The sequence below is a fragment of the Chaetura pelagica genome, unplaced genomic scaffold (assembly GCF_000747805.2).
Source record: "Chaetura pelagica isolate M959 unplaced genomic scaffold, ChaPel_1.0 scaffold111, whole genome shotgun sequence".
Taxonomy (NCBI): domain Eukaryota; kingdom Metazoa; phylum Chordata; class Aves; order Apodiformes; family Apodidae; genus Chaetura; species Chaetura pelagica.
In genome coordinates this window covers 1720461-1738890 of record NW_009952153.1, presented here as the reverse complement: position 1 = coordinate 1738890, position 18430 = coordinate 1720461, and the positions used below count along the sequence as shown (strand labels likewise).

At 39.0% G+C, this 18430-nt stretch overlaps 1 protein-coding gene across 1 annotated transcript in view; it reads left to right on the top strand.

Annotated features, from left to right (window-relative positions):
• The window catches only part of PUS10 (pseudouridylate synthase 10), a 30603-nt gene extending 13518 nt beyond the window's left edge, over positions 1-17085 (top strand). The window contains exons 6-17 of the mRNA XM_010007053.1: positions 933-994; positions 3548-3593; positions 6401-6465; positions 7486-7571; positions 10470-10595; positions 11988-12044; positions 12968-13044; positions 13137-13192; positions 13309-13426; positions 14555-14697; positions 15296-15395; positions 17047-17085. Coding sequence (XP_010005355.1) covers positions 933-994; positions 3548-3593; positions 6401-6465; positions 7486-7571; positions 10470-10595; positions 11988-12044; positions 12968-13044; positions 13137-13192; positions 13309-13426; positions 14555-14697; positions 15296-15395; positions 17047-17085 — 975 coding nt within the window. The remainder of the gene's footprint in view (positions 1-932; positions 995-3547; positions 3594-6400; positions 6466-7485; positions 7572-10469; positions 10596-11987; positions 12045-12967; positions 13045-13136; positions 13193-13308; positions 13427-14554; positions 14698-15295; positions 15396-17046) is intronic.
• Positions 17086-18430: the final 1345 nt, after the last annotated feature.

The window sequence follows — 18430 nt, the reverse complement described above, 5'->3', positions numbered from 1 at the left end:
ATAAAACACTTCAGTTTTTCTTTGTCATCAGCCATAGGACTGACCCTAGGACTAGACCCACTTAGGTTTTATGTTGTTTTTTTCTGCTTCTATAATAATTACAGATTATCTTTTCCCAGGAGTGCTAATTGAGAGCATCCCTTTTGTCTTAGCTAAGAAAGAAACACTTAGTTACTCTGAAGATGATCCAAGAAGAAACAAACTTCTGATGTACCAAGTTAGCAAAAGCTCTACAACTCTTGGGCACTGAGCCACTCCAGACATCACTGTACATAAAAGTTACTTGTCTAGTGCTCTTTATCTGCAAAGCACTTGAATATTAGCCAATCTTTTCAATAGCCCTCTTGAGGTATTCTGGTATCTGAATAACAGAAGTAATGAGTGTTGTTTGCCCAAGGCCAAAGAGGGAATTGGGGGTAGAATTGAGATTACACTAGAGTTTCTGGTCTAGCTGTCAATCCACTAGGACATGTTGCCTCTCTTTGCCCCAAGGCCATCCAGTCTCTGCAAACGAAGCCCCTGACAAATTTTACAGTGGTGACTACTACAGGGTTTTTATCTTTGTTCCATGCTCTTCACTGCTCTCCCAGGAGGCTTGTGAAGTTTAGTGACCATAATAGGCTTTGAGCATATGCTGTCTCTGTCTCAGTTCCCCCTGTGCAACATGGGGCTGGTGTCTGTGATGTGTAGGTCACTCACATTTTTAAAGTGCTCTCAGATCATCTTTGGTTACTTCAGAAATGTGAATGCTATTATGGCACACGTTTTAGTACCTTTAGATGATCTGTATTATAAATGAGTTACTTTCTCTTTTGTCTACCTCTTTACAGGGTTCCTAATATTACAGTAAGAATGCTTGAGAACATCCTGCCTGTTTGTTTAACAAAGTATTATCTTCTTTTTTTCTTCTTTTTTTTTTTTTTTTAATTTAGAGTTTGTTTGAAGTTAGCGTGGTCTTTGCACACCCAGAAACAGAGGAGGAGTGCCATTTCCTGTAAGTTTTTATATAAATAACGAAAGATCTTTATCTAAACATTGTGCAACATTGTTGGTTTGGATTTGCTACAGATGAGAATATGCAGTGTTTATAAAATAGAATGGGGCCTGCATCTATACTTCCTCATATTCAGAGAGAGTTGCAGAGCTTAAAGTTACGCCACCTCTGTCTGGTTAATTCTGTGCTTTAAAGCCAATAAACAAAATAATCCAGAATGTTTATTTGTACTGGAAGGAGAACATTCAGGTAAGTTGTTCAATTTCAGCCCTTTTCAAAGTCATTACCGTCTTCAATATAGCCATATAATTTTTGAAAATCTATTAAAATCATCTATCTGCAGGTGGGGGAATCTTTTGAGGTCATTCCTTGGTTTTACTTCTCTTATTAGAGTCACGGATGGGGCAGAAGGCTTTCAAGTAGGCTAATCCAACTGAACTGGTTGATTGGAACAAACAGAAGTTTCCTGGCCATTACATACAGTTTTTGGCCTGGCTCAGTAAGGCATGTCTTGTACACAAAGAAGCAAAATATTTCTGTGAATTTAGCTACAATTTAATCTGATTTCTCAAAATCTAGCAGTAGTATATTCTGGATAAGTAGGTTCACTCTTCCTGTTTGCTGATGCTTCCTGTAAAGCTTAAGTTTCGACCAGTTTCATCACTTGTGCTCCTAGTGCAAGTTAAATCTTAGCCTAGAAGGTGTCTCAGCGTAGAATTTCTGACTTCCCTGTTGCATGGTGACTTCGTCTCTTGAGTCAAGAGATTTCCTTTGCAGCCTTTATATATTTCCCTGATTTTTATGCCTGCTGGCAATCTGTGAACTTTGTTTGAACGCCCAATCTGCCACCTTCTTGTTTTCAAGAACTGCATCCTTCTTATATCTTGGGGTGGGGTTATGCATGCTTGGTGACATACTTGGTATTAGGAAGAACTGATTACTAGTCTTTGCTGAACTTCTTCCCTGTCCAGCTTCTTCAAGACTGGTCAAAAGGGTGAGAAAGTAGTAGGTCAAAACTATAATTCTAAATAAAGTTACCTCTAATCCTGTAAAAACACAAACGTTTCTGGATCCTGCAACCTTTTGTGCATATTTATTTATTTAATTTTACTTGGGGGGTTATTTTTCCCTGTAGTTTTCTTCCTTCCTGTGAAACTTGGCAGCTCTTACTTTCAGCTTATCCTTCCATCCTTTCTGTGACCTTTTAAAAATGTTGATACCAAGCATGTTATGGTGCCAATGTCAGCGCTCCAAGCAGAATAAATATAGAGGTGAAAAGTGTAAAGAAGTTCCATTCCACATTCCAACTATTCAGGTTTATTCCATGTGATTTGACAATATCCCTTCATTTGCCTTCTCTTTGTAGCATACTTAAACAGCACTTAAGGTTTTAGACATTTTTCTGAAGTGACACAGCAGTTTCTCAGACATCAAGGCATTCTGCACATGTGAATGGCTGGCTGGGGGCATATTCTGGGGCAATGGTTTGGTTTTTATGTAAATATGGTAAATTTGATGATTGTCACAGCATTAGTAATGACATCTTAAGGAAGCGAAGTAGGACCTTGTGTCAACTCCTCCAGTTATACTTTTGGGTATGGCATCTGCAGTTTCTTATCTCTCAAGCTGTTCTTACACAGTTATGTCTGGGCAGGTGTGCTAAAATGACCCTTGATTTGACACAGGATTGAATTGGCTCTTGTTAGTTTATATATGGAGATTTATGTTTAGAAATAAGGTAGTTAAATTCTGGAAGAGGGAAGTTTTGATGCTTTATATCACAAAGTGGCCAGGCAAGTTGCTTGTGCAGAAAAAGCAAGAGGTCAGACCTGCTTCCTTGTAGTCTGAAGTCGTTATAGACGTGTTGAAAAGCACCAGCATGAAATGATAAATTGTGTTACAGGCTAGGAATCACCTCTGACTGCATACATAGAAATCCACTAATAGGAACAGCAACTTCCTCTACAGTACTCAGAAAAAGTGTTTCACTGACTTGGCTTTCACTTTCATGAAACAACCAATAGTTTCCTTTTGAAGAGGCAAAGCATAAATGGTATCAAACACCTGGGTTGCTTTTTCTCTAGTAAATTGATTTTTCCTATCCAGAAGCAGCAATTTGAATCTAGTTTGTAGTGTGCATTGTCTAAGAACAGCAAGTTGTGATATCAAGATGTCACCAAATATTGCACAGAACTTACACATTAATCATTACCTTTATTGAGAAGGATTGGAAAGACTAGAAAGCTAAACTTCTCGTGCATTTTCATCCTATCTCAACACTGAGACACATTTGCGTTGGTCAGAGCAAAAAAGGCTTATACAGACTTGTCCATGATTTCTCTTTAAGTCAAGCAACACACACCTTCCACCAGTTGTGGGTTAGGATACAGTTAATTTTCAAACCTTCTCTGTGCTCAGCTGTGGGCAAGAGATACTGGGCATATGTATGTGCTTTACTGTTGAACTGTCATGTTGTTAAATTCAGTCTGTGATGTTTGTTTATTTGTTTCTTTTCCTGTAATAGTAGCAGCTAATTTTCATTTCTGTATTTAGAGCCACAGCCTGTCCAGACTGTTTCAAACCAGCGAAGAACAAACAGGTAGGATCTCAAATGGTAGCATTTTTTTTCAGAATTTCACAACTATAGCTACAATGAAGAATTTTTCTGGGTATTTCATCACTATTTCAAGTTGGTTTTCCTTTGTCAAAAATCTCTCCAGTTTTCAGTTGTTTGAAAATAAAGTTACCTCGTTTATTCAATTAACATTTCTGTGCTTAGGAAAACTAACCACTTAGAGCTTTTCTTCAGGCCACTCTTTTTCCAGACTGCCTGAAGGCCATAATTTTTAGGAATGTTGTCTGTCAATACCTCCCTTAAGCTCTAGGAATTTGATTGTCATGCATTAAAAGTAGCATAAAAGATTATCCTTGAGCTCTCTGTGGGCGAAACAGTTCAGATAAGTCACATTGTGAAGATGAGGCTCTGCAGCCAAAAGAGAAAGTTCTCGCTGCATTTTTCATCTCCTCTGATCTGAATGAAAGACACAATGCACGCAGGATGGTTTTATCCTGTCTACCTCTGGAGCAGAGCAGGAAAGAAAAGGGACTTTGCCACTTGTTGCAGGCCCTGAGCACACACGCAATCATTGATGGAAAAGAGGACATGTAAGAATAAAAAAAAAACAGTTGGAGAGAAACTGATACAAGTAGGACACAGTGGGTGTGATCAGAAGGAGAATGAGTAACCTCTATCAGAAACCTATGCAAGGCCTTTTATTCTTTCTGATGAAGAGTTTACTGTTGGCTCACCCAGGAATTCTGCCTACTCCACTCCACCTGACCAATAAATGCAAGTCTTTTTTTAGAAGGTTTCTATTTTAATAACTCACTGCTTGCTGCATTGCTTTCCTTTAAAAGAGGGAAATTCACCATATGGAGTTAAACCGGAAGGGCCTGGTTGCTAAAACCACAGAGGCAACAAGATGTAGGGGAATCTAAAGGAAAAAATACTGGTTTTGAAGAGCAATCAGAGGTTCATCCTTACAAAGCAGCTGTGCTTGAAGCTAGCTCCAAAGGCTGTGTCAATCAGAGAAGTGGTATAAAAACTGGGTTCTGAGTGAAAATTCTGAGTCATCTGCTGTAGATACTTACCTACTGTAGATATTTAAACTTGCTGCTAGTTTAAGGGTTTTCCAGCTCATCTGTTCTATGAGGAAGGGAAGTGGTATTCTCTCTAGTTTATGCTCAGAAGGAGGATGTACAACTTTCCTGAGGGCGTCCAGGAACTCTGTGTTAGAGCAAATTGTCCCAAACAGTGACCTGGTATTTTTCACTGTTTTTTTTCCAAAACCCCAATCCAGTTTGCAAAAAAGACATCATTAAATAGGAAGTTCAGCAGACTGCCACCAGGACAGTCAGGGGGCTGGAGCACATGCCCTAGGAGGAGAGGCTGAGTAACCTGGGCTTTTCAGCCTGGAGAAGAGAAGTCTTTGTGAAGGACCCAACTGAATCTCTGCTTAGTATCAACAGAGAGGTCACTGAGAACAGGGAGCCAGGCTGTTCATTGTGGTGTGTGGTGGAAGGATGAGAGACAGCAGATATAAGTTGAATTGAGAGCTTCAGAGTAGATACAAGAAAATCTTTTTACCATGAGGACCAGTCAGACAGTGGAGCAGGCTAAGCAAAGAGGGTGTGCAGGTTCCATCCTTCGAGAATTTCAGGACCTGACTGGATAAAACCCTAGGCAATATGGCTTGATCTCATAGCTGACCAGGCTTTGATTAGAAGGTTCATTTAGACACCTACTGTCCTCAGTCTTCCTGAAGTAGAATTCACCTCACCTGTTACAACACTTGTTTTGCCTGTTCTAGGAACCTAAATTCTGCATTTTCTGCCTTAGCCTCACTTGAGTTATCAGCCGCAGTACCTGGCTAAGCATAGAGGATGGTAGTCATGTCTCCTGCCACTATTGTAACATTGTCGCGAGCCGGTATCTGGGGGGGCTTGCAGCTTTTATTATCACTTTGCCCTTCTGAATTGATGCAGCCCAAGAGGCTTGCCTTCTACAGGTGGGGAACTGCCAAGCCCAACCATTCAGAGCCCACACGTCTGAGTATGAATGAACTTTTGAACATTCTAAACAGGTATCTCCTCAACGGTAATATTTTCAGAAGAGTTACCTACCTACTGTCACTGGGATGAAAGTGGGGCTTGGGTATACTTAACTCTTGAAAATGAGGAACCTGATTTTGATTTCTGCTCATGGATTTAGGGTTCTGTTTTTAATCTCTTTTGCAAATGTGGACCTGAGCTCCCAAGCACTATTTTTTTTTGTTCTTAGTTTTGCATGCTTTTGTGTATCAACTGAAATAAGGTAATTTCCAAAGGTATTCTTAGCATTTCTTTCAGCTAACCAAAGGGCAGGGTTAGCAATTGAATATTCTAAGGAGCTGGAGTAGGTTTATTTGGAAGTGTGACAGTAACTTTAGTCCTGCTGCAAGTCAGTGGCACTTGTTATTTTTTTCTGTGTAAAAACAGAGTGAGGAAACACATACTGTTGTTGGTACCTGTCTTCTAGAAACAAAAGGGCAAATCCTAGTTCTACAACTAAAGAACTGTTATGTTCTGATCTGTTAGCTGTATTAGTTGTATTGCTTTCGTGTTGTGGAGTTACTTTAATAGATTTTAGCAAAATTACTTGTTGCTCTTTGCTGCCCTATTGAAGTTGGTGTTCAGATCACAGTGGGTTCTGGCTGATACAGAGTTGCTTTTTGGTATAAGAAAACACAAAATACAAGTGAAAAAACTATATTGGGAGAAGTGTATGGTGTAAATATTTTAAGATTCTTTTTCTTATTAGGCATATCCTCTTAGCTTCTTGACTAATTTTTTTATTTTACTGTGCAGTCTGTTTTTACTAGAATGGCAGTTATAAAAGCCCTAGAGAAGATCAGAGAAGAGGATTTTCTCAAGTAAGTACACACTGAAACTAGTTCTTAGTATCGTGCTTCTGTATAGAATTAGGATGGAGAGGAAAATATTAGGTGGGTAAGTATCGGTGGTTTAAATTCTGCTAGTTTATTGCTTAAAATGTTTTGTGTTTTCAGTTCTTTTGGTCATAAAATGTCATTACAGATCTGTTATTTAAGGAGTAATCTTAAAATGCTTGAATTAAGCCACAGAGGATGGAAAACTGAACATGACACAAATGATGGTCTTTTTCACATTAGTAAGAGTGCTTCGTGAGGTTGATCACCTCAGGAGCTGCACAGTGGAGAAATCATGGACAAAAGAGCTGCAGTTCTGCTCTGTGCTTTTAGCAGTTTGTCACTGCAGACCTCTGGGCTGGCATGGGATTGAGAGCAGTCAGAAGTGAAAACAGTTTGTTGTCATATTGCCAGTCATTTACATTAAAAAATATTTATGTACATCCCCAAAGACACAGAGGAGATTTAGAAATCATGGAACTTCTGTGTTTTGAACCTTAGAGTCTGTAAGGCAAACCTGTTTACAAGAAATAATTTTTCCTATCTTTCTAAAATGGTAGGAGTCTTAAGTTTTAAGAAAACACTAAGTGCTGTAATATGATAGAAATCACAAGCAGGGGGAAGACACTGATAGACACTTTCTCTGCACTAAGTCTTCACAGCTCTTTTCTTTGAATCCTAGCAAAAATTTAGTAATAGATTCTGAAGACAGTTTTCATGGAGTATCTAGTTTCATTATAGCTATAGTGTGGTACATCTTACTAGCACACTTAGGAGTGTATTAGCACACTTTGATAATGTTTGATGACAGATTGATAGGGGTGTCTTTAATTTGCTTCATGATTATCCATTTCTTGGTGTTCCAGCTTATTAATGTGATTACTCAGTTTATACTGTAGCTGTGCTTTGTGTAAGTGAAGTCATCACCTTTCATGCCATCATTGCTAAGTTGATGCTCCATTACGTTCTGGCTTTACTAGTATTTTTAAATCTCTTTTTATGCAGGCATTTTCCATGTCCCCCAAGTTCACCGAAGGACCTCTGTATTGCTCTGGATATTCAGTGTAATAATGGTGCAGTTTTTGTGGCAGGTAAAATGACCCATTTAGTTGCTGCTGTGTTGTCTTAAATGTAATTTTTTAATACTGCTGCAAGACTGAGAAGATTCTTGCTATTTATTGATTCCTGTAATTAAGTATAAGGAGCAAAGAAAAAAAAATCTAGCTCTATCCAAGAGTGGACTTTGTTTGAAGAGGGAAAGGAATTAAACTTGCCTTTGCTGAAGACATGATTTTGTCAAAAGTTAGAAATTACAGATCAGCATGCTAAAATCAAAACTATTTGCCTACTTTTACAATGTGAATTTAAACTTGGAGACTTGTGTGGTGGAATGTGGGTGAAGAGGAGTAGGATCTGCAGGCAGCTGTGTCTGGCAAGGGAGGGTTCCCATGGTGGAAGCTGCAGGAGGGGAGCACGTCACTTTGGCTGCTTCCAGTGTGCATACACACCTCCCTTCTGGATATTTTGGAAGATCCTGTTTCTCCTTGCTGTTGTTTTGCTTTGAGAGATGGAAGAATTCTCTATTCTGGAGACAGCATAGGGTGATGAAGATTTAAAACAACTTTGTGCCCCGGCTCATTAAGGGGGCTTATCCAGAAGCATTTGGTGAAACAAAGAATTTTGCCCTGTTGCCAAAGCTTGCTCTCTCCTTTGAAAAAACTTTATCTCTGCAAATGCTGCAGTTATATCATGTCCCCTCATGATAAGCACATGGTTTGGGAAAGGCACTTCTGCACTAAATAAACCCCTGGCAGTGCTGTTTTCTTCCTTGGATTTTGATTTGGTTCCAGAGGTTTTCACCATCTGGTTTTGTCAGTGCATGACTCCATCCAAAACTGCCAATCTTAATGTAATTAATAAAGGATAAATTTTTGAAAGCTTAGCTCTTTCCAGTTTCCCCTTCCAAACCAAGATAGCATCCGAAATAACGAGTGAGACGGGCAAGGCAACAATGCTTGGCATCCCGGAGCTGCGATGATTCAACTTTTTTATCGCCTGCCTGCAAGGGGATTTGCCCTTCCCCCAGTCCTGTGTATAAGCAACCACTTATTTAAATGTAGGAAAACATATGATTTACCAAAAAAACAACCAAAACTACAAATTTAATCCAGGATATGAAGTTTAAAAGGATGGTATAAATCCTGAATAAAGGAAAACAGAAAATGAAAATAAAAAATGCGGAAGTGAATGTTCTTATGGCAAGGTAGTTGGTGTTCTGTACATACCAGTTTTTTATTTTTGATTGCTGATTAGACAGTTAGATGGATGTTGTCTTGAATCAGAGATTTCCAGTGTCTTTCAGCCTTTTCCATATACAGTGTTTTATTTTAAGTTGTTTTGTTGGATGGCTTTATCACAATTCATAGGTATAGAAAAAGAGAGAGAGGATTAGCTTTCTACATGTGGTTTAATACTGGTTTTGCAATTTATAGGTCATAATTTATTACAGCCAAAACCAAAAAAATCCCAAGCAGGATGTTGTCTTTAGTTTTTGAATAATTAAATGCAGAGTAAAAGAATTTGAGTAGAGTGCAGTTATTTTGTTATTACAGCAGTTTAAATGAAATGGGATCTTAACTTGTAAGCACAGTTTTAGAGGTGATATTGCCCTCTTTATTGTATCTTTGATGTTCACTGAGCACTTCCTCCCTGATTTTATTTTAAACGTTCAGGAGAAGCTGTCAAACCAAGAAACACCTGTTTGTTTTGTTGGGTTTTTTTACCCCACTTTTGTTCAGATCAAAAGCTACAATTTTTAGAATGGAGAGTCGAGAGGAAAAAAAAAATTTCCTTTTTCCATTTTATGGACAGAGAATTTAGCAGTGTGAAGCTGACTTCTGAATGATTAGTCATAGTCCTTTCATTATTTGCCTGGGTGAAACAGTATTAGTCAGTTCCCCCACTTGTTTGTGTGGGTTTTTCTGCAGATCAAATTTGGTGCAAGAAGGAAACATTGTTGGAAATAGGAAAATATGATACTGAAAACAAAAAAAAGTCGGAGATGAGAGAGGCACAGTATAATGTGCATAGCTCCTTTGAACTCCTTTTTTATTGTCTATATGCACGGTTTCAGATTGAAACTTGTTTGTGCAGGGGAGTTACTCGTTCTTTATTAATGAGTTCCTTGGTTTGTGCATATTTTCACTTCTTATAAAACCTGTCAATAAGGAAGCTCATCTTGGTCATCCAGGTCAGAATTGTTCTTTGGTCGTAGCAGTAGTGTCATGGGGGACGCATGCTAGTGTGACATGTCACGAGACTGTGACTGCAATCAGTCAGAGGATGGCAATCTCTTCACATGGCAACTTTTCAAGGTTCTTGAAATTTGTACTAGTTTATTACTGAGACTTTTTGCTGGCATGATTTTCCCTGTAATGAGCCAAAACATTTTACTTTGGGTTTATTATGTTAAATTTCAGACAGTGGCAGAACTTGGATCGAAACCTGAACTACTTGAGCCAAGGGGTGTGGAAACATCTTCACTTGGGACATCTATACATCGTTGGGCAGGCATATGTATAGCACTAGTGAGGCTGGTTAAAGACTATAGTCTGATTTTAAAATAAATAAATAAATTTCCACTTGAAATTAAGTTGACTCAGACTACGCACTTGAACCCCTGGGTTTTCATTCCTAGGTGTGTCAGGCTATATGCAGTTTTGTTTCTATGGTAATGCCTGCAGGTATGAGTGAGACAACAGGCTCTCCAAGCCTGCCTTTAAGCTGGTCATCTCAGATACTGAAACTCGTAGGTGCAGCAGGGTGTATTTCCTACTGCAGCTGTAATGCTTTCACCATAAAACAAGTTTAAGCCTGTAAATCTTTTTTTACCAGGCTTTGATGAAAGTGCAGCATGTTGTGCTGTGAAGTAATGGAGCTTTTGTCCATTGCTTTAGGATTATTACAGGTGACATAGTTGTTTTTTACAGGAAGGTACAATAAATACTCAAGGAATTTACCTCAGACTCCCTGGATTATTGATGGGGAACGGAAGCTGGAATCTTCAGTGGAAGAACTGATTTCAGAGCATCTAATGGCAGAATTCAAAGCAGATAGTAAGTATCTAGGAGATCTTTTACCATATTTATTTTTCATCATTACTAGAATATTGTTTCGTAGTAGCTACTCAGTTAATACAGAGTGTAATGGAAAACATTATGCTTCTTTATCCCTTTCTTACCCTTCCGAGTCAAAGCTTGTAAACTTTTTTTTAGTTATATTCTGCGAGTAATTAGGTGACTGGTTTGTTTTATGCAGTATCTTTTATCCTTCTAAAATACCTCCTGAACTGATCTGATTATGCAAATATTATGGTTTTATGTGGTAGTATTTTTGCCTAGTTATACTTCTTAACAGTTGGTCGTTCATAAAACAACTTACAACAAGAAGGGTTTTGGTGTCAGCATTTCGTAGTATCTGCCAAGCCTTCAACACCTTTGTGTTTCTGACCTTGAGTAATTTATTTTCTTCAGTGCATGGAGTTCCACAAGCTAAATGCTTCTCCAGGGATTATCCAGATGAAATAAGCATACATAATCATTTGTCATCTACAGGGCATGGAACTAGAGATGTAGAAGGCCCAAGGAAAGATCTCATTAAATATTAGTTTGGAAAAAAGCAGCTACTTTCCCCTCATCTCCTCCCTTCTGCCAGTGGATATGTTAGTCTGAATACCAGAAAAATCCTCAAACCATATCTTTAGGACAGGAATTATGTAACCCCTTATTTCAGCCTACAGAATAAAGCTACCAGAAGTGCCTGTGCAGTAATGTTGAGAAGAGATATTAAACTAATAGAAAGACCATTGCTAATAGGTCAAGGGAGGTGATCCCGTTCCTCCTTCAGGCACAGCTTAAAGACTGAAGGGGTATGATGAAGAAAACTAAATACCCAGTAGTATGTTTTTGTAGCTGAAAAATGAAAAAAAAAAAAACACAAGCCAACAAATACACAGAGGTTACTTTTCAGTTTTGACTCAAATTTTCTTCCTCTTTTGTCCTGTGTGACCAGCAAGAATTTCTCTGAAATGTGTGGAAACCATTGGGTGTATTTAGGATAAAAAGTTGTGTTTTGGAGGAAGACAGCTCACTTTGATTTTATTCATAGAGTTGAATTAGCTGGTTAAGAAATGAACAACATGAATAAGCGGAATTCCTTCAGGAGAGTACTACTATTTTTATTTTTTTTTTAATGTTTTCAGGGCTATAGCAGTTTCATTCAGGCCAAAGAACTAAAAGTGCTCTTTTAAAAAACTCGTGAACTTGATCGAAGAAACAGTAACTATCCCAGATTTGTTTAAATGTAGCACAGGCTTCATTTTATAAAGATTGCCATTCGAAGTATATTTGCAAGTAAGTTTAGAAAGAAAATGGTTCAACTGCTAAAAGCTGTAGAGTATTAAAAAATGTAAAATAAAATCTCACCTCCCTTGTTCAAATCTGTTACAGGCTTTAATTTTTCTTCCTCTGGAAGAGAAGATGTGGATGTAAGAACACTAGGCAATGGTAAGGCTTGGAAACATCCCTTGTGAAGCATAAACAAAATGTGTGTCTGAAGCTCCCCTAGTAGATCTTGCTGAATGCTAAATGCATCAGTGTGTGATTGGGCGTGCTTGGAAGTTTTCTCTTAAAAACATTTTGGTGATATTTATATATTTACTCCCAAAGATCAAACAGTTTCATAAAACCAGCTGAAAGAGGAGCCCCTTTTCAGTGTCCATGGCTGCCCAGATGCATGGAACTGCATTTTTAAAAATCCACTTCCTTTTCTTAAGCCATTTAGTCACTGGTTCCTGTCCTGTTTTCTATTGGGTCCTTCTACTTTGCTTCACGGTTCCTTGGGAACAGGGAAGCTTTATCTTCTTTTTGAACTTGGGTCTTATATAAAAAGATCAATTGCTTCCCAGTATGCTGAAGCTACTATAGCCAAAGCAGGAGGGGAAAGAAAAAGTAAAAATGAACACTGGTATCTTCCAGTTGCTGTCTGATTTGTGATGTAGTTCTTGGCAGTGCCTATGCTGGGGATCATCCCCGGCCCTGAGCACAGAAAGTGCAGCTATTGCAACAGATGTTTAGCTGAGGGAGTGGGATTTAACATCATGCATTCTTGCACCTGGGCATTGCTGTAGGTGACAGAAAATAAGCTAATTAACTTTTTTTTCTTATTTTATTTTTTAATTAGCACAGACTTGTACAAGATGTCTTCTGGGAAGTTGTAATTTGCACTTATTGCTGATACTGGGGTTTAGTAGCCAAAAAAAGTCCCTTGTTTCTTTCCTTCCATCTGATGCCACATCCCTAAACCCGCAAGTCCTGTCCCTGTTTGCATAACAGCAGACAATCTTCACACCTTCCAACCTTACTGCATAAATTCAAACGTTAATTTAGAACAACATGTTTTTATGTTTTATGACTGTGCATGTTGCCAGGAAGGCCCTTTGCAATTGAGCTTGTGAATCCTCGTAGAATACGTTTTACTGCTGAGGAAATGAAGGAACTTCAGCAGGTAAATCATTTGCAGCTCATGGAACTCATAAAACATGTGTTTCTTGTCTAAGTGAGCAGTTTTGCTAACGGATTCTTTTTTAAATATCACAGACAATTAATAACTCTTCAGACAAAATACAGGTTCGAGATTTACAGCTTGTCACCAGGTCAGTATTTCTCATCAGGATTTCAAAGCCATGCTTTGGGGCTTTTGAAGCATTCTGGCTCACAGCATTATATAATTATGCTTATGTTATGTGAGTAATTAATTTATTTTATTTAGAGAGGCAATTGGTCGTATGAAGGAAGGTGAAGAGGAAAAGACGAAGACCTATAGTGCCTTAATATGGACAGACAAAACAATACAGAAAGAAGATATTGCATTTCTAGATGATATCAAGGTATCTATCTCTCTTTCTGCTAATTTATATTGTGCTGGTGTCCTAGGGGCAGTTTATATACGTACAGCCATGGACTCTTTTTTTCTGAGGTTTGAATTTTTTCTCATAGAGGTTCCTCTTGCTGCAGGGAGTTCCATACCTCCCTTCCTTCCCTTCCTTGCATCACCACTGTCATGCTAGCAATATAGCTGGCTGGCTCTTAGCCAAGTCAACAAATTATTGTATGATGCCAACCTGCTAGTAAACCAAATAATAAAAAGTAGGGAATGGGAGAGGAGGAAATCTGGCACCTGCACCCTTTTCTTTACCTTAGATAGTGTCTTTTGTTTGGCAAGCTCTAAACTCGTTCTTCCACATCTTCAGGGGTTTGAAATGTCAATGGAAAATAATGCAAAGAGGCCTTATGAAGTGCTTGACAAAACAAGCATGCTGTGTTAATGAGAACTTTCTCTAAATGTTGGTCAGGAAGATGCTGCTGATGGAGAACTGTGTTCAGGTTTTTTTGTGTGGTACTGTTTCTTAGAGACCTTGGCCATGAAGCTATTCTCAAAGCAAGGGCTGGAGCCATTACCCTTCAGAGAGACAAGTGTTGTGAGGCTGGGTTTTAGCATGGCCACTTACTTCCTGAAGAGTTGCCTTTCAAACCGCCGCATCTCATTTGGGAAAGGGGGTGGGGAATTAACTTCTTAAAAGACTGTTATGAGATCTAATCTCATTTTGGGATTTTTTTTCCTCACTTTTAATTCTAGGGTGTTGGCTGGAGTTTAGACAAAGCACTTTGTGGGTGGGATTTTTTTTATTTCTTTGATTGCCCTGAGGCTCTCAGTGAGCTTCTAAATCCTGGAGTCATTCCAGCAAAGGACTATGGAGATTTCAAGGTTATTCCTCTGTATTTGTGATTCCATTAGTTTGTGTTCATATGAGGCCTTCTCATTTAGCCTTTGAGATGGCTGTCTTTGTTTCCTTTCCTAAACACAGAAAAAATTAGTTTTGCCTCATGATGACTTGGATACCATCATACAGTACAAAAAAAAAGATGTGATTGGTTTACAGTACATATGACTCTTACAATCTGTGCAGTGTGTTGCACATTTCCTTCCTCATTTATTTTGTTACCTCTTGTAACAGGAATTGAAACTTGACCAGAAGACACCTCTGCGCGTTCTTCACAGAAGGCCTCTAGCTGTAAGATGTCGGATCATTCACACCATGAAGTCGGAGTACATAGACGAGCATCATTTTCGCCTGCATCTGAAGACTCAAGCAGGAACGTATCCTTAGATGCATTTACAAAGCAGGTTGCTGATCAGAGTAATTTGGGTAATGGGAAGTTTCCCCCTTTTATGCCTGCGGTGTTTCTAAATCCTTGCTCTTCAGCAGTCATATGTTGCTGCATAATGTTTGCTTTTTTGTCAGAATTTCACATTCAGGCTTTCATTCAAAAATGCTGCTCCTGTGTGTCTGCATTTCTGTGATGACCACTGTGATAGTTCTCAGATGAATGGTAACTTTAAAAAGGAACTGGTTAAAGAGACACTTCTAATTACACTGAAAACTTTTCACCTTAGAAAATAAGCTTTTCCGCAATATTTAGTGGACTACAAGTTACCAATCTTGCCATAAAGTCAACAGTGACTTTGGAATAAAACAGAACATACAGTTTGATAGTGCAGTTTTTGGCATTCTAGTCAGAAGCCAAGAGTTGGGAAGTCTTTCAGAGGTGGGTACAGGCTTAACAGGATGTCCACTGCAAATTGGCTTAGAAATAGAAAAGACACTTTTTTGCTTTGAGTGTTTTTACCATACTCTTTTAATTTCCTTTTGATTTCTTTGTGGTTAAATACACCTTTCCTTAGCCACTATTTCTAGCTACATAAAAGAGTTTGTGCACGGCGACTTTGGAAGAACAAAGCCCAATATTGGCTCCCTTCTGAATAGAACCGCTGATATTCTGGAGTTGGATGTAGAAGTAAGTTGTTTGCTATTTATCTTTCTGGGAAATTAGTAACATCGTTGCATTTGTGAGATGGTTTCAGTGGAATTGCTCTAACGCAATTAACACTTCTTACCACAGTAAATAGAAAAATGGATGTTAATGCAAAAACTATGGTTTGTACCATGCTGCCACATTTTTCTCTGGGACAGATGGGAGAACATAAAATGAAATGGTGACAATTATTGGCACCCACTGGAATAGAGCTTAGCAATGTTACATCTACCACATAATCTCTTCTCAAAACTGGGTTTGGTGAAAAATAGGAGGAGCTTGACTTCCTCTTTCAGTGCAGGTTCAAACACAGTAAGAAATTTTATCTGTTCACTTGCTGGAGTCAGATGAAAAACAAAATTTGTTTTGGTTAAAAGAATGTATGTAAAGATATGAATTTAATATTTAACCTGGTGTTTTGGCACAGTTTATTTAGAACATGGGGTTTCATCTCAAGTAGCCAATCATCAGCATGCTTGTTCTCAAGTATTTCTGGGGAACTGCTACATTTTGGAGAACAGCCTTGCTGCTTTTTTGCATAATTTTTGTAGGATACTCCAGAAAGAGAGCTTGCAGACTGTACTTCAGTTAACTTCTGAACACAGGAACACCTGGCTCTGAGCTCAGGCTGATATGCTTCGCTCTCAGCTGGATCAGTGTCATCACAGTTTCTGGATGTAACTCTGAAAGATGTGTTGGGACTTAAAAATAATTAGTCATCTTGCTAGTCATGCATTTGAGCTCAGCCTAAGAGCCTAATCCTTTGATGAAGTTGTAGATGATGCAAGGAGCAGGCATGATTAATGTCAGCAGTCTTGAAGCCAAGGCATTGAAGGCGCTGTGGTGCGATCCCGGCGTTGCGATGGCAGGTGGGGATCCTCCAGCAGGCAGGGCGTGCTGCCTGTGGGAGAGGGCAAGCAACGAGGGCATGCCCCAGGGGAACCAGAGACGTGGCCCCAGGGAGGTGGGCAAGACAGTAATCCAAGTTGTAGTAATTACAACGTTTGCTTCCAATAAGGTGTCAGGCATGCTTTGTCCTTTTGACTAACACTCAGGATGACTGCTCTTGATGTTGCTTAGATAACTCTTGTGCATAATGCTTGACAGCTTATTCTTTTAGTCTAGTTTGCCACGCTCAGGAGGCAGAATTTGAGGACAGGTCATGGTTTTTTCTACTTGAGCCTTGTCTGCATTGCCCAATATCTGAATATTTCTGTGGCAACAATCAACAGGTGTTTTTTTTTCACATTGAATTGGCCCACCTGCAGGATGGGTAGAAGATGGAGATGGTTCATGCTTTTAGTTGACAGTTCTGGACGTTCTGTAAATGTGGCCCAACATCAAATGCTGCTGACAAGTCACAGTACAAGGAGTTGTGGCTCTGTTTTATACAGCAAGCCCAGCTCCCAGAGACCTCTCCCCAGACATACGTGGAGCCGCTAGGACCAGGTGGCTGTTTCATGCCACTGTGTCCTGCTTGTCTTGTCCTATGTCTTTTATTTTTGTGTCGTTTATTCTTTCCACTCTTAGCCTATGCCTGACAAGGACAGAGTTCTAATACCAGCTCTCTTTGTACATGTAAAATATCAAGTCTGTTGATTTTTGCCTTTTTTTTTCCCCCCTGCTCTTCTAGTCTGTTGATGTTGACTGGCCTCCAGCCCTGGATAATTAACTTTTCAAGTTGGGACGAGGAAGAAGCAGCTCCCCTATCAGCAGCTGGTTACCGAGCACTGCACAGTATTGCAGCTTGGTTGCAAAGTATTTCTGTTAATGTTTGGATCATGTTGATCCACCAAAGGATACTGATACTTGAATAAACTTTAAATACTCTGGAACAGGTAGTGTCCCTTCAATTTGTAGTCTTCTTTTAAGTTCTTCTGTGCATAAAGAAATTTTGGTATTGACTCTAAGTCTTTTTTAAAAAGAACTATTAGGGAACACATAAATGATGTAAAGTGCAAATGGTGTACCGAGCAAGTACATCAAATATGTTTTCTGCAGTAGTTTAAAATTTTGTAATTAAACCTAACTTTTTCTGGGCATGCAGGAAATCCCAGAAGTCAGGGAGATCCTGAAGCCAGTAGGATAGTGCCTGGAAAAAGGCAATTCTCCACTCTCTGCTCACTGCTTTCTATTGTCAGTTTTCAAGACGGGTAAATATGTCTCCCAGCCAAAGTACTTTTCAAAGGGAAAAAGTTTTCAGAGGAAAACTTGAAGTACAAGTTTTTCTCATTTAAAAATATCAGCCATGCTTCCTAGAAACTACAGCTGAAGCCAGTTGAGCTCTCTGGCTTGGTTACAGTCCACTTCAGGCATAGGATTTCCCCAGTTGAGTCACTGCATAAAAAGATTTGGAACTTCTGGCAGTGGTGCATGATGGAAATCTGAAGAACAATAGGAATACCAACAACTTCAAAGTGCAGGCAAATAGAAAATGTTCCGAAGCATGTTGTTGTTGAGAGACTAAGAGATAAAAAGCTTTGGTTTGTAGCATTAAAACATGTTTTGTAATACTGAGCCCTGGATGGATGCCTGGAAGAGTTGAACATTGCCTAGGAACTTCCCTGGAATAGAGAACACCCGAGTTTCTCTCTTTGCTCCAGTGATTTAAAATGTTTCATACAAAGCATCCCCCTGCATCTTTAGGAAGAGCCACTTCTATGCCTCTGTTGTGTTAGTCCATTAGGAAGATGCTTCTGCTTACTTGAAGTATAGAAAAGAGTTAAACTATTAACTGAGATGTCTTACCTTAATTTCAGTAGTGCCAGGACCTTATCATAGAATAGCTGTGTGACAGCTTCAGCTGAAGTCTCAAAAAGGCATTAATAAATACATCTTTAAAAAGAGGTCCTAAAAACTGATCTTGAAAAATTAGTCTAACTGTTATGCACACTGCCTGTGACGAGCTGCCAAAACTTGTCTCATCAGTTGTTTTCCTACTCCACTGTAACATTAAGTATGGCAATAGTTCAGAAGCTCCTGTTTTTTCTGACATAAGAATAATAGGAACATGATTC